General features: G+C 35.0%; 2 protein-coding genes across 8 annotated transcripts; both read right to left on the bottom strand.

The window, feature by feature from the left end:
- Window positions 1-628: 628 nt before the first annotated feature.
- LOC110728866 lies at window positions 629-1,409 on the bottom strand. The gene is made up of 2 exons (XM_021908536.1): window positions 1,140-1,409; window positions 629-928 (listed from the first exon to the last, which is right to left on the bottom strand). Exons 1-2 carry the CDS (start codon window positions 1,407-1,409, stop codon window positions 629-631), a joined length of 570 nt encoding a protein of 189 aa, XP_021764228.1.
- A 5,436-nt stretch (window positions 1,410-6,845) lies between these two features.
- LOC110728805 (protein MEI2-like 5) lies at window positions 6,846-14,650 on the bottom strand. 7 transcript variants are annotated; one of them, XM_021908458.1, is made up of 14 exons: window positions 14,165-14,650; window positions 13,066-13,198; window positions 12,924-12,965; window positions 12,696-12,836; window positions 12,152-12,618; window positions 11,381-11,539; window positions 11,169-11,285; window positions 10,925-11,076; window positions 9,678-9,769; window positions 8,627-9,572; window positions 8,454-8,538; window positions 8,271-8,339; window positions 7,732-7,911; window positions 6,846-7,534 (listed from the first exon to the last, which is right to left on the bottom strand). In XM_021908458.1, the coding sequence occupies exons 3-14, from the start codon at window positions 12,952-12,954 to the stop codon at window positions 7,403-7,405; spliced, it is 2,571 nt and encodes an 856-aa protein (XP_021764150.1). In that variant the 5' UTR covers window positions 12,955-12,965; window positions 13,066-13,198; window positions 14,165-14,650; the 3' UTR covers window positions 6,846-7,402. The 7 variants fall into 7 exon arrangements, with proteins under 7 accessions (XP_021764150.1, XP_021764151.1, XP_021764153.1 ...); XM_021908459.1 differs by having other exon boundaries at window positions 13,070-13,198; XM_021908461.1 differs by having other exon boundaries at window positions 13,110-13,198.
- Between the last annotated feature and the right edge of the window lie 1,049 nt (window positions 14,651-15,699).

Genomic DNA, 15,699 nt, shown 5'->3' with positions numbered 1-15,699 from the left:
AAGTAGAGTAAAATAGGACCTCATGAAAATAATGAGCCAGGTAAATAAATAAAATGGTTCGGACTTTGTTTGTATGGACATAAATTGTAGAATGGACTCATAAAAATCTTTTTGTAATAAAATTGTTTATCAACCCAAAAATAATAATTTGAAACCTTTTAAAATAAATTCCTAAAAATACAAATAGATATTATAAATAAAATAAAATTTCATTTATAAAATATTTAAAAATACCGGGGATTACAATTTACAATCTATCCTTCTTAAAAGAAGTTTCATCCCAAAACTTAGCACAAAATCCCTTAAATTGCAAAACATTTGCATAAACCATTTGAAAATTTTCAATGTAATTTTCATTCCCAAGTAAAGGGTGAGTCCCATGCCTTAGTTTGTGGATCGCGGTCTCACACTGCTGGGATTCCAGTTGCGTCATAATATCGGCACTAATACCTTTTCACCATCCCAATTTACGTACTTCACTAGATACGTAAACAATAAAATAGCTATGAAAAGCATCAAAAATACCACAAAATAGCATAAAATAGGGCAAAAAGCGCGAAATTATACGCATTCTAACCCCCCTTAAGGAACAAGAGTTATGCCCTCGTAACTCACCTCATTAAATAACTCAGGGTATCTCTTGCGTGCTCATATCATCCTCGACCTCCCAAGTAGCCTCCTCATACTCTTGGTTTGACCAAAGAACTTTAACAATTTTAACATCCTTATTGCGTGTACTACGCACCTTATGATCCAAAACTTTCATAGGTCTTTCCTCATTGGTCAAAGTCTCATCCAATTGAATTGATTCAGGTTGTAGCATGTGCTTTGAATTAAGAACATACTTTTTCAATTGAGAGATATGAAACACATCATGCATTTTCTCAAATTCCATAGGGCGGTAATGCCAATTTGTAAGCAACCTTGCCTACACGCTCCAAAATTTCATAAGGACCTACATACTTGGTACTCAATTTGCCCTTCTTTCCAAATCTCATCACTCCTTTTGTAGGTGAGACCTTCAAAAAGACTTTATCACCCACATTAAACTCATCATCTTGCCTTTTCAAATCGGCATATCTTTTCTACCTATCTTGTGCAGCTTGGATTCTCGAACGAATCAACTTCACTTTATTCACCATTTCCTCAATAAACTCTGTTCCCAAAATAAGATTTTCACTATAGTCATTCCAACATACAAGACTTCTACACTTTCGACCATATAATGCTTCAAAAGGTGCCATGCCAATGCTAGCATGGTAGCTATTATTGTAAGAAAACTCAATCAAATCCAAATGATCCTCCCAAGTACCTTGAAAATCCAAGGCACACGCCCTTAACATATCTTCCATGGTTTGATTGGTCCTTTCTGTCTGTCCATCCGTTGCTGGGTGGAACGCAGTACTCATTTTCAGAGTTGTTCCAAGTTGGCTTGAACCTTTTGCCAAAATTTGGACAAGAACCTTGAATCTCGATCAGAGATGATGTCCTTAGGCATTCCATGTAGTCGAACTACATTCTTCACATAGACCTTTGCAAATTGTTTCTTTTTCCAAGTTTCCTTTATTGGAATAAATACCGTAGACTTTGTAAGTCGATCTACAATCACCCAAATTGTGTCATTGCCACTTTTGGTTCTAGGAAATCCTGTGACAAAATCCATGGATATTATCGAATCCCATTTCCAACTTGGAATATCAAAAGGTTGAACCTTTCCCATAGGCCTCTGGTGATCAATCTTGACCTTTTGACAAGTCAAGCATTTACTCACAAACTCAGCTACTTCGTTTTTCATGTTTGGCCACCAATATAACTCTTTCAAGTCCTTGTATAACTTGTCCCCTCTGGGTGTACAGAATATGGAGTATTGTGGCTTTCTTCCATGATTTTCCTCTTTAAATCCTCACACTTTTCCGGTTTGCACCATCTTTATTTATAACTCAAACTTCCATCATCATGGATCTTGAAATCTACATTCTTCCCTTGGCTCATTTTCTTCTTAATCGATTGGATTCCTTCATCACCTTTCTGACTCTCTTTTGATTCATTCAACAATGAACTCCCAAGTGAATTGAAAGAGCTCTCAACCTTGCTTCTAATTCACCATAGTTTACAACCTCCAAGTTCAACCGCTTTATATCTTCACATAACTCGTTAGGCACAATCAAAGGATTCACACCATGACTTGATTTCCTAATCAAGGCATCCGCAACAACATTTGCTTTCCCTTCATGGTACTGTATGTTTACGTCATAGTCATTGAACAACTCCAACCAACGCCTCTATCTCATATTGAGATTTTTCTGAGTGAAAATATACTTCAGACTTTTGTGATCAGTGAAAATCTTACACCTTACTCCATACAAATAATGTCTCCAAATCTTCAATGCAAACACTATAGCCGCAAGCTCAAGATCATGTAGGGTAATTAACCTCATAAGATTTGAGTTGGCGAGAAGCATAGGCTATCACCTTCCCATTTTGTTGCAACACACACCCTAATCCATTCTTCAAAGCATCACTATAGACTTCAAATCCATCGCTTCCATCAGGTAAGGCTAGAACAGGTGCGGTGGTTAAACGCTCTTTAAGAGTTTGAAAGGCTTGTTCACACTTCTCATCCCATTCAAACTTACTTTCTCTTCATCAAATAAGTTAATGGTCTAGCAATCTTTGAAAAATCCTTCACAAACCTTCTGTAATAGCAAGCTAGTCCTAAGAAACTCCTTATGTCAGACACGTTCTTAGGTGTAGGCCACTCACTCACTGCTTCAATCTTTTTTGGATCCACAGAAACACCTTGTTTAGACACATAATGTCCCAAAAATTCAACCTTCTCTAACCAAAACTCGCACTTCGAAAACTTAGCATATAACTTATTGTCTCTAAGAGTTCTCAGCACAATCCTCAAATGATCATTATGTTCTTCCTCACTTTTCGAGTATACCAAAATATCATCAATAAAAACAACCACAAACTTATCCAAATACTCATGGAACACCCGATTCATCAAATCCATAAAGATTGCAGGAGCATTGGTCAACCCAAAAGGCATAACTGTAAACTCATAGTGCCCATATCTAGTTCTGAAAGCAGTCTTAGGTATATCCTTATTAGCAACTGTCAATTGATGGTACCCCGAACGTAAATCAATCTTGGAAAACACACTTGCTCCCTTCAATTGATCAAACAAATCATCGATCTTGGGTGGTGGGTACTTATTCTTTATCGTCAAATTATTCAATTCTCAATAATCGATGCACAACCTCATGGTCCCATCCTTCTTCTTCACAAACAAAATTGGTGCTCCCTGATGCACTTGGCCTAATATATCCCTTATCCAACAATTCTTGTAATTGCACTTTCAAATCCACCATCTCAGTAGGTGCCATTTTACATGGTGCTTTAGAAATCAGTGCCGTTCCAGGAACCAAATATACTGTAAACTCCACTTCCCTCTTTGGTGGAATACATCCAAAATCCCAATTTAAATAAATTAAAACCCCAATAGGAACAAAAGCCCCAATTTAATTACTCATTAGAACCCTAAAATCCCAATTTAAATAAATTAAAATCCTAGGTATTAGAATCATAAAATCTGGAAATTAAAACTAACATTATAATCTGAAATTATAAAGTTAAACCATCAAAAACATGAATTTGATACTAAAAATAAAATATTTATACTATAAAAATCAAAACCGAAAACTAATATATATATATATATATATATATATATATATATATATATATATATATATATAATTAAACAAGTAGTAAAAACAAAAGAGGAAGAAGGGGAAGCAGCCACGGTGGCTGGCCGGGTGGTGCGCAGGTGGTCAGGGGGCAGCGGCGGTAGCTTTGGGCGGCAGTGAGCTTTGCTAACGTAGGATGGAGGAAAGGGAAAGAAAGAAAGAAAGAAAGAAAAGGAAAAAGAAGAGAAAAAGGAAGGAAAGGAAATAAAAGGGAAAAGAAAATAATACTAACCTTTTTGTGTGGGGAAAATTTGGGGATTCATGGGGTATTTATAGGAGAGAGAGTTGTAGGGTAAGTAGAGTAAAATTGTTTCTCATGAAAATAATGGGCCAATTAAATAAATAAAATGGTTTGGACTTTGTTTGTATGGACATAAATTGTAGAATGGACACATAAAAATCCTTTTGTAATAAAATCGTTTATCAACCCAAAAATAATAATTTGAAACCTTTTAAATAAATTCCTGAAAATACAAATAAATATTATAAATAAAATAAAATTTCCTTTAATAAAATATTTAAAAATATGGGGGATTACAAGTTCTTACGCCAAATCCAATCAATCATTTATTTGAAGATGATGTACGTAGCAATGTCTAATTTCAAACCGAAACCGTTTAACTGCCCGAAATCAACCGACCCAAATGATAATTGAACCGATTAAAAACCAATTTTTGGAAACCGAAAACCGACCCAAACCGTATTATAGTAAACTCGAAACCGAACCGATCCGAATAATGTTAAACTGTATAAGAACTGAACCTGTTAACGAACCAAACCAATTCTAAACCGAATCGAAAAAAACCGAACCGTTTCTAACCCGAAACCGTTTGAACCAAGATAAAAACTGTTTACACCGAACCGTTAACAAACCGCAACCCATTTGCACCGAACCTTGTACAAAACGAACCGTTTATACATCGAACAACTTATAAACCGAATCGTTTATAAACCAAACCGTTTATGAACCGAACCTCATATAAATCGAATCGTTTACAAACCGCTTACTATAAAGGAAAGATTTAAATCACGTTAAAAGGAATTTTAAATGAAATCTAATTATGCACACATGTTTACTACGTAGTACATTATTGTTTTCCCCGACTTTGTTTTACGTAACTATGGATTAAGCAAAAATAGTCTTCATCTTCTCTTTAAACGTCATCATTAAAGTGATTCATAGTTTGCTCGGAATTATATTGGACCAAAGTTGGCCTAGTCAAATTCTTATGATGTATTATTGTAATTCTTGAAATTTTTAGAATGAGATTGCATCATTTGATCTTTCAAAAACAAATTAAATGGAGAATATCATTCATCAATTTATCAATTGAAAAGAAACTCAAAAAATTCTAGCTTGAAAAAAAGATTTATTTTATTAAAGAAGACTTTTTCTCAAAATTTGAATTGAGTCACATGGAAAAAGATCAATGCACAACTGCCCGATACCAACCGACCCAAATGAGAACCGAACCGATTAAAAACCGATTTTTTGAAATCGAAACAGACTCAAACGGTATTTTAGTAAACGCGAAAACAAACCGATCCGAATAATGTTAAACCGTATTAGAACCGAACCCATCCTAAACCGAACTGAAATAAAACCGAACCGAACCGTTTCTAACCCGAAACAGTTTCCAACCCGAAACCGTTTGAACAAGGATAAAAACTATTTACACCGAACGGTAACAAACCGCAACCCATTTGCACCGAACCGTTTACAAGCCGAACCGAATTAAAACGTTCAAGAATAAACCGAAATCGAACTGAACCGAAACCGACCCTTAAGGCACTTGAAACGATTTCAAACCGAACCAAAACCGAACTGTCTAAACCGTTTTGACAGTGCTAGATGTACTTGATGATGGTGAAGAATAAAGACTATTAGTACCTATGCTTATTTTATTTGTGTTTGTAAAACTCCTGCTTAGATTCATGATTTGTAGGAGCGTTATTTGGTTTCTTGATATGTAAAATTAAGTCTTTTTATATGTGTATGCGATGATGCTCATAACACTGTGTACTTGATTTAAACAAAATGGTAAGTTCTGATGTCAATTATTCATGATTTATAGGAGTGTTATTTGGTTTCTTGATATGTAAAATTAAGTCTTTTTATTTGTGTATGCGATGATGCTCATAACACTTTGCGTACTTGATTTAAATAAAATGGTACGTTCTGATGTCAATTATTAAGTGTTTCATTGAATATACCATGTAATCCTCACAACATTTTTTTTTAATAAAATGGTTCCTAGAAAAAAGGGTTTTGTGAAGTTAGTAGAATAGGTAGTTATTGAGATTTTTTTAATTTAAAAAAAAATAATAGATTGCATAGAATTTTAGATTATAGATTAAGAGTGGTTTGGTTGAAATCTGGTAAAAAAAATAAAAAAAAATAAAAATAAAAATAAAAATAAAATAATAAAAAAAAAAGCTGTGCAATTGCCAATTATGATATACCTCCTCTGATTAGACTACATAAGCTGACAAATTAATCTATAATATTTCAACTATAATAACGTATCACTTTCTTTTAAACGGTGGTAAAATTTTGTCAACTAATTTATCCGTATACCTAATCTAATATATCCCTTAAAATACATGTTAAAATAGTGTGTTAAAAAACCAAGTAGTTTATATGCTTTGTAATTTGCCGTACACATTTCCCCTATTTTACAAATGCCAGTTTGCCGTGTCCGTCTCATACCTGTGTCCCAACCCGAACCGTTGCATCCTAGTATACAATAAAACAACCTTTCATTAAGGGAGGCACGGGCTAAATACTAGTTCCAATCCTAAAACGGATCATTCACCCCTAACCACCACCACCTCAAATCAGACATTAGACATTAACCATTTCTGAATTCAGATTACAGAACCAGTCGTCACATGTAGACACCTGCCTATGCACAGCCAAGCACTAGCAGCAATATAGTTCCACCAAGAGAGGAACCATATCCGGCACTTCAAACTTTTCTATAACAAGTCATGACTTTCGTGTAACTACTGCAAGGAACAAAACACCGGTATCGATGTATAAGAATTAACAAAGGCTGTGAAGAGACAGAGAGCAGAGAGCAGACATCATAAATTAAATGTAATTATATATATTAGTCTCCGAGTTCCATGACAATGGTCATTTCCCACTGTACAAGGCTTGTAAATAGCATTGCTAGCACATTTCTCAAAATATTACACTTGAGCCATAACATAAGACAGACCGAGTCACGGATACCAATTATGCACAATTTGATCCGACTCAGAAATCGCAAAAAATTTAGAGGACCCCAACGTGAAAAAACAGAGTAGGGGGAAAACTATTCACAACTTCAGGGCACTCGATGGCTGAGCCAAGATTTTTTTTCCAGAAAAATGAAAAATTACTTCCAGCTGTTCAGCCTTCGGTCACCTAAATCATCCGCCAACCATGGCATATCGTAGCTGCTCATGGTGGTTCTAGAGCTTTCAAGCAAAAACAGGAGTCCGGATCCAAAACACAAATACTGATACTCCAAGTCCAATATTTTTTAGAACTTTTTTTTTTGTTGACCTCTTCCTAATTTGTACACTTCACCATCATATATACGAGAAAGTTAGCACAGATTAGCCAGCCTGCAGTATAGTTATGCCAAGCCCTTCTACTTCTACAAAAGCTCATCTGATTTCTCTTCAACATCATCATTTCCATTGTTTCCTGAGAATTCCCCTGACTCTGACCCATTTGGCTGACGCATCTGGATATTAAAACTAGTTGAAGGCAAATGCTCCTGGATGATCTACAAGAAAGGTGTACCAGATAATACCTTATAATTTCATAAATATGAAATGGAAATAACAAATAACAGGAGAAACAATACAAGGGTTCTAGGAAAGGAGTAAATGCCCCTCAGCACAAGATACTCCAACTCTCCAAGTTAAGGAAACTTTAAAGGCAAAATAGAAAATTCAGCTCAGACGGAAGCAAGGAACATACCTGCTCACCAGCCTCGTCACCCTCTGAATGGAATAAAATTGGTCGACAACGCTTATCTTCATTCATCAAGCTAGAATTCTGAAAGTGGGCAATAAGGGCTGTCCTTCCCTGAATGCGAGCATATGCCAAGGACGCAACTTTCTCACTATTGAACTTTTCCCACTTCTTCCCATTAAATGCCTAAATCACACGAAACAAAAATCGGAAGATTCAATACAAATAAAATCATAATACTTCTTTCACATATGATCTGACAGACAGAAATAAAGAAATCGAAAGAGAAACAAGCAACTTGTGAGAAACAATGAGGATGGATGAATTTTGCTAGTGATGAGGATTGATGCAACTAGCAAGTCTCAATAACATATTTGGGTTAAATAGAAGCAGATTCAAAGTCCTGATCATAAACAATTTCCTCAAGAAACACATCAGCAATATGACTAAATGCCAGAACTTATTCTAAAGCCCTGCTTAAGATCATCTAGCATACACCAGCAGGATACTGAGGAGGCATTAAAATCAAAAATAAAAATTAGTACCTTATAGAACGGGATGATATGTAATGGAGACAACATGTTGATAAATGCGTAACCTACATTGCACTTGTTCTGCACATACAAAATCAACCCCAAAGAACAGTCAGCTACAGAAAGATTATCAAAGTTTGCATGGAAATTGAATTTTAAGTATAATTGTTCACTTCCAGTCAACTACAAAAGTACCTTAAAATCTATGGGCAAATAAATGAAATCGTAAGTGCCTTTGTGATTTTCATCAATAGCAGCTAGTAGCATCTTTGAGGTATACCTAGATGCAAGACAAAGAAACTATTCACTCAAAAGAATAGGAAAAAGAAACTCTATATAGCTTCTAATAAAGTGAAGAAACACCATACTTGTTAGGGATATTTTTTATCATAAGGGTTGTCCTGCCATCTTCGCCATTAGCAATCTTTTCCAAATCTAATTGAAATTGCTTTTTGCAATCAACCTGATTTGTGTTACTCTCAACCCGTCGAGTACGGGTGCGCTCAGATTCAATTCCAACTGCTTGCCCTGTGTAAGGACCATTACCAAGGAATACAGGACTAAGCCTTGGTGAAGACATCATTCTAAAACTAGGGGAATTACTTTCAGACATGTTTCCTGCAATACCAGCATGCATAGCAGATCGAGGACCGACACTCATCATGTAATTACCATTGCTAGGAACTCGATTAATGCCCCCAAAACCACCAGGGTTCACATATGATGTCTCAGGTGATTCAGGAAAAAAGCCAAAGTGCCTTTCAAGATGATGAATACCAGAAGGAGCAGAGCCAACATGCTGCTGGTTATGCTGGACTGAACTGAGATACGGGCCATGTCGACTAGAATATGGATACCCATGCCGATGTCCATTAGATAATAGGGGATTTCCTGAGTGAGCGGACCAGGCAGTTGACTTAGCATTCTCTGAAAAAGTGGTGGGACTTCCCCAAAGAAACTGGGGCCCAGACAGTGTTTCAATAGCAGATCCATTTGAAGTTGATGCACCAAATGATGACATGGAGCCAGATAATTGGCTACCCAGCTTCAGCTCTGGAAATGAATGGGGAGTGTGTAAATTGGCTCTCTGCTCAGAACTATTGGCAAACATTTGCTCAACATGGCTTCCCCTACCAAAGTCCTTGCCAATTGGTGCGAGCTTTGGAGAACCAGAAGCTTGAGAATGCAGAATTGATGCCAATCCAGGAAGATGGTTATTGGTAGTAGGGCTCATTGTCCTATAACCAGGGGATCTGCTAAAAGCGTGAACAGCATTATGGTTAACAGGACTGCTTAGCTGCTGCAACCAGCTTCCTGCCATGTAAATGGGACAATATTAGCTCCATGACACATACGGTAAATAAAATATTTATATGCAACCTATTACCATATCAGAAGACACCAATATCATAACATTACCAGGCGGGGAGTTAGTTATCGGGGAGCCAACATGATGCCGAAATCGAGACTCCTCATGGTCAAGCTCTTGATTCAATTGCAACATCAAGCTGCTAATACATATACAGTCAGCTTTATTCAAGAACAAAATGTTAAAACAGTAGGAGCTTCATCACACGATGAAGCCTCCTCTTCCAGTGCAACAACCTCATGAAATTATATAAATGCAGGTTAATACGTAACAGGGTCACCATAACACAAAGAGACCAAAAGTATAAGTTATAATATCCCTTTTGACAACAGTCCAATACAAAGAATCTTTGCACACTTTTCACGTGTCAATATGATATCTCAACCAGTTTAGGACACAAGAATCTTAGTAAACTAATCAAGATCAGTATGTAAAGGAAATTGAGACAAATATTATACTTCCTCAGTTTTTTTAAGTTGCATCACTTTGCAAATTGCGGACTCCTAGGCAATTTTTGGAGATGAGAGAGATAGAGAGAATAAAAAAAATAAAAAAAAATAAAAAAAAAAAAAGGATCTGTGATAGCCCTGATAGGAGAGAGATAGAGAGAGTTTATTAACTAAAAAGGAAAGTGATGCAACTAATTTGAAACTTCCGTTTTAGGAAAGTGATGCAACTAAAAAAACAGATGAAGTACATCCAACAACCTAGAACAAATCCATCCATTGCATTTGTTGAAAATTAAAAGTGGATTAAAAAAAGCACAACCATTTATACTTGTACTCTAGTAAAAGGGAAGAAAACACACACATATACCCTAGTGGCTATAACCAGACTCCCTTTAACTGTATCATAAGGTATTGAGGAAGAGCATCAAATGCAGATAGCCATTCACTGCCATATAGCAAAGCAATTAACACCCAAAGATGGAATGGCAACAGGTAAGGAGCATATGCATCAGGAGAAGGAAGCCTTAGTTCTAAATACAAATAGCAGAAGGAAAATTTTGCCAAAAGCTATATATCAAGGCATTCACAGAATGATGGGATGATGCAAGACAATTATGATCATTATTGCATGGTAACATCACTCATTTTACATGAACAATATGCAGGGTACAATTAATAAACGAAAATCAATATATTGTGTAAACAAGTATAGAAAAAAATAGATAAATTTCACAAATTCATATATATATATAGGGAAAATTGTAATGTAAAAGCTGTTAAAAAAAATTGGCATATAAACTGGATATGAAGTCAGTCTTAAAAGGGTAAAAGAGTGGAAAACTACGCACTTCCGACGTGTCCCACCAGGACGACTGGGTTCAAGCTTTATGCGTTTGCCAGCTATGTCACTTCTATTCAATGCCCTGAGTGCTGCTTCTGCAGCTCTGACATCATAAAACTCAATGAATTTATGGTGCTTCTTATGTGGTGTCTCCCTTATCTGTTACAAGGTAAACAAGTAAGATTAATGTCAGCTACCAAAACATGAAAACTAATAAACTCAAAGCATACTTAAAAGGGAAACTCCATCACCTCTTTGACCTCTCCATAAGCCCCAAATATTAGACGTAGTTCCTCGTTTGAAACTGATGGATCCAGATTAAAGACTACTAATGTCCCCTGATTAATATCCTTCTCAGATGGATTATCCTGAAATGTTCAACAAAAACGTAACTTGAGATTGTGAAAGGTGTTACCAAAACCAAAAACAAGAAAAGTATTTAAGAATAAAAAATTTCTGGAACCTTGGGAATTGAAAAGTGTATGTCAAGTTTTCTCCGACGCAATGGCTTATTTTGTAAGGCTCGCATGGCTGATCGTGCATCACGAATGTCATAATATGATATCATCACAAAACCTCTATGTTTGCATGCTGTGTACAGTGTCCGGATATCACCATATTGCTTTTGAACAACATAGCAAAAAAAATCCAAACCTCAGCATTAATATAGTTTTAAAAATACACATAAGAAAAATATACTGTTGTCAGAAGATCAAAATTATTACAAAAAGAAAATCAGCCAACTTTCATCAAAATTCAATCACAAGTTCTTCAGAGTTTCATGTAATTTACAGGCAAAAACAAACATTAAAAGCAATGATTGATGAAACACAGCATCCCGGCCGAAACTTATAGACAAAGCACATACAAATTAACAAAAGGCAAATAAGATTTCAACAATAGTTGCATGTCCATTGCTTAAATTTTTGGACCTTTTGTTTCATTGATTTGCAACATGTCACCAAAAAAAAAATCCATATAAATAAAAAATAAGGGGCCAGATAGCAGGAGTATTTTAGCAAGAGTTATACACAAAGGAAAATAATAAACAAGTCAACCAATAGAAAAACAGTAGGAATAATTAGATGGGTGCTGATAAAATCCATGTTCAACAAAAGTCACGCAACTTAGTAATACTTGGAGATTGGTAGATTACACTAACTTCGTAGAACAGATTAGGACATCAATAATGATGCAAAAGTACTGTACTTAATCGCACCCAACTCTAAATTACCTCAAAAAGATTTCTCAATTCAGAATCCTCAACGTTGCTATTAATATTACGAACAAACAAAGTTCGAGATGGATGCTCCCCATAGGGATGTTCTCCAGCAATTGCCCCAGCATTTGGAGGGCCATATTGAATCATTCCATTACCAGTTATGCCATCAGAGAGGCTAAACTTGGACATATCTAAGCTTAAGGTATCCTGCACATCATTTTCCAACTCCATTCCTCCCAAGTTACCAAAAAAATCACCCTCCTCCATATCATCCACCTGGCTCGCCAGTCCAGTAAAATCATAATCATTCGCAAGATCAGCAAAGAGAGCATCTTCACCGGGTAGCACAAAATCAATTGTATGGTTAACAATATCATCATCAAGTGAATCAACTCCTTCAACGTCTTGCTCCACTTTATCCAAGTTTGCTGCACCATCATCAACAACTTGCCGACCATTCGCAGAATCATTTATGCTTACTGCATATAAGCAAAACAGTAAGGTCAGAACTCCATAGAGTATATTAAGTGGCAAAGTGATTGTCTTTAAAACTTACACTTCTCATGAGGAAGAACAGGTAATGAGCTGGAAAATAAAGAAGCGTCACTTGAGGTATGATACATAGGGCTGCGCCGCATATTCCACGGACCAGTTCCCATTTCTTTGGGTTTACCCGTTAAAGGAATATTCCAAGAGCCTAGCATAAAGATATATACATTGCAACTGTTGATCAAACGACAATCTTTAAAATGTTTCAGCAAAGAAAAATGTTCACAAAATTTACCTAAAACAGAATCTTCAGCACGCTGACCCATCTAATTACTCTCTGCCAAATTTAGAACGCTACGTCAGAATAGAAGCATCAGAAGGCTACAAATAACTCAAATATTTTGAAGGGCTTATCAAGTTAGGATATCATAACATACATACAAAAGATATGTATCAGAACTCAAATTCTTAGAATTCTCACAAACTGACAATGCTCCTGGACACAAGTGGATGAGGGAGGGGGTGGTGGAGAATACCCAATATCTACAAAGTTTGAAGCTTCAGATCAATCTGGCATCAACATGCATTTAAAATGAACTTCGGCAAAGATAAGAAAAGGCAAGTATCATCCAATTCATCCAATAGCAAAAAGTATATGATATCAATTCCTACACCAAGCATTTAAGGGTAAACTTCGGTACAGATAAGAAAAGGCATACATCATCCAATTTATCCAATAGAAAAAAGTATATGATCTGCACTTTGCAGCCAATACTAAAAACAATCAACTTAATTGATAACCACAAATTCTAGGCACACAAACACCGAGATCATACGAGTCAACGAGACATCGATAAAATTACTAAACAACCTTCGAGTTCCAACGAAGTCAACAATCAATCAATCACCAGATAAATTGCCAGCACAAAACTTAAATGATTTCTCAATTGTGATTGAATACATTACAACCCCAGATAATAAAATCAGCAAAACTAAAACTTGAAGCAAGATACAACATGTGAAGTATCAATTGAGCAAGAAAACCATTAATTTGTAAAGTCAAACAAGTTAACTTAACTCAAAATCTCCCAGCAAAACAAGTCTTTCAGTTATAAGAAAGGACAGGTGGCTACAATTCTCAACTAACTTCATACTTCCAAATTTTTTTTACTCCATACAATCTTCAAAACCCTTGATCAATTTTCAAATAATATTTAATTATTTATCACAATCACTCCAGGATCATCATCATACCTTTTAGGACCAAAAAAAATAAAAACTAACTAATTATGTACAAAAATTATAAGAATAAATAAATTATGCACAAAAATTAACACCAAAAAAGCAGAAATATCACTATACCTAAAAAAAAAATAGAATTTAAAAAAAATCCGTCCCAATTAAACTCAAGTAAAACCCAGAAATTGGGAAAAAAAAATAATACCCAGAATTCAAAACTGCAAATTCACATTACAGATGAAAATTTCAGAAATACCCACAATTTTTTTCAAAAAATAAAATTAAATAGAAAATTACCCTGAAACGGGTCAACGGAGTCGGAGCTTGTGAACTCAGTATGAAACCACGGAAACGGAAACGGCGACGACAACGGAGACGACAAAAGGAAGATAGTTGCAAAAGCAATTACATGCATCTATATATTTATATAAGAAATTAATTCATCATCAAAAAAAAAAAAAAACTGATCTTTCAAAAAAAGGGAGAAGAAAAAGAGACGTGAAGAAAGAGAATTTGATGGGAATTATATAAAATAATGAGGAAATTAAAGGGTGAAATTGGGGATTACTCTAAGAATAAATTAAAATTAAAGATTGATTGCTTGTTAGAGTAGAATTGTTGGTGTTATTGAAGAGTTGAAAAAAATTTCAAAGTGTTGTGATGTATGATTGGAGGAAGACACAGAGAGAGCGAGAAAGGGGAGTTTAAGAGTGAGAAATGATTGATGAGAGGAGAGAGAAAGGAAGAAGAAATAGTGTTTGTGTGAATGTATGTGTTGTGTGGTGGGGTTATTAACTCTATTGAATTTTGGGTTTGGAGTCCGTTTTGGACCATATTGGACACTTATTTAATACCAATACTCTACTACTTCCCTTAAATTCTTTTTTTTAAAAAATAAAAATTTGACAAATTAATTTTTTTTTGAATAATGTTGACAAATTAATTAAGTTTAGATAAGTTTAATAAGTTTGGATAAGGATAATCTAAATCCAAGTTTAGTTCACATATACCATGTGAGTTTGTTTATTTTAAGGTAAAAAGAGGATTTGTTAACTAAGTTAGAATCTCGCATATTCACATTAAAGGCAAGGGGAAAAATAAGGGATTTTCGCCTTAAAGTGACTATTAGTCTCCAAAGTGAATGAACAAGATAATTTTTTGCATTATTCACAAGCGATATGCTTCAATTTGACCATAATTTTTACTAATGTTAAAAAAAAAAAATGAGTATACTACGTTTAAGATGCTTTAAATATATCTTAATGAATAAGAGCAACAAATAGTGTATAAGCTTTTTATAATGCTTATTACAAAATAGTAGATTATTAGAGATATTAAAAGTATCTCCAATGTTATAAAAAGGGACTTGCTTGCAAATTTATTAAAATTGCAAGTATGTAGCTTACTATTAGATTGTGAAAATGAGTGTAGCTAGGTTTAGCAACTTTGCTCAAACAAGCTATGAAGTATGTTGCTTGATTTTTCAAAGATAACATCACCAACTTAAATTATGACATGTTTAAAATGATAACTACTTTTTTTTATCCTTTTATGCTACAATATGCTACAAGCCTACAACTAATTATTGAAACACATTATAGCTACAAAATATTCAAGCTTAAATATCTAATGTGGCAAGGTAATCTACAAGGTGTTGTACCTTACCACCGGAAATACTCTAATAGTCAAACTTGTGTGCTTGCAAGTGCGTCTGTCAAGCTGATGGATTTATTTTGAAGTTGAGAAAGTACCTTCGTTTTTTTTTTTTAGGGAAAATTGAGGAAGTACTTCATACTACATTTGTACTTTAATGTTATTGACAATCACTATTT

This window comes from Chenopodium quinoa, unplaced genomic scaffold, assembly GCF_001683475.1.
Source record: "Chenopodium quinoa cultivar QQ74 unplaced genomic scaffold, ASM168347v1, whole genome shotgun sequence".
Lineage (NCBI taxonomy): Eukaryota > Viridiplantae > Streptophyta > Magnoliopsida > Caryophyllales > Amaranthaceae > Chenopodium > Chenopodium quinoa.
The sequence above is the reverse complement of the archived record's forward strand: the minus strand, read 5'-3'. Positions and strand labels throughout refer to the sequence as shown.

What these genes read in the sequence shown, in the direction of transcription:
- LOC110728866 (XM_021908536.1), bottom strand. Translation starts at nt 1,409, where the DNA reads ATGAGTACTGCGTTCCACCCAGCAACGGATGGACAGACAGAAAGGACC. An exon ending in CAGAGTTTATTGAGGAAATG is followed by an intron (nt 929 to 1,139) that starts GTGAATAAAGTG and finishes TGGAGCGTGTAG; the next exon opens with GCAAGGTTGCTTACAAATTG.
- LOC110728805 (XM_021908458.1), bottom strand. Translation starts at nt 12,954, where the DNA reads ATGGGTCAGCGTGCTGAAGATTCTGTTTTAG. An exon ending in TGTTCTTCCTCATGAGAAGT is followed by an intron (nt 12,619 to 12,695) that starts GTAAGTTTTAAA and finishes GCTTATATGCAG; the next exon opens with TAAGCATAAATGATTCTGCG. An exon ending in CTTATGGAGAGGTCAAAGAG is followed by an intron (nt 11,077 to 11,168) that starts GTGATGGAGTTT and finishes ACCTTGTAACAG; the next exon opens with ATAAGGGAGACACCACATAA.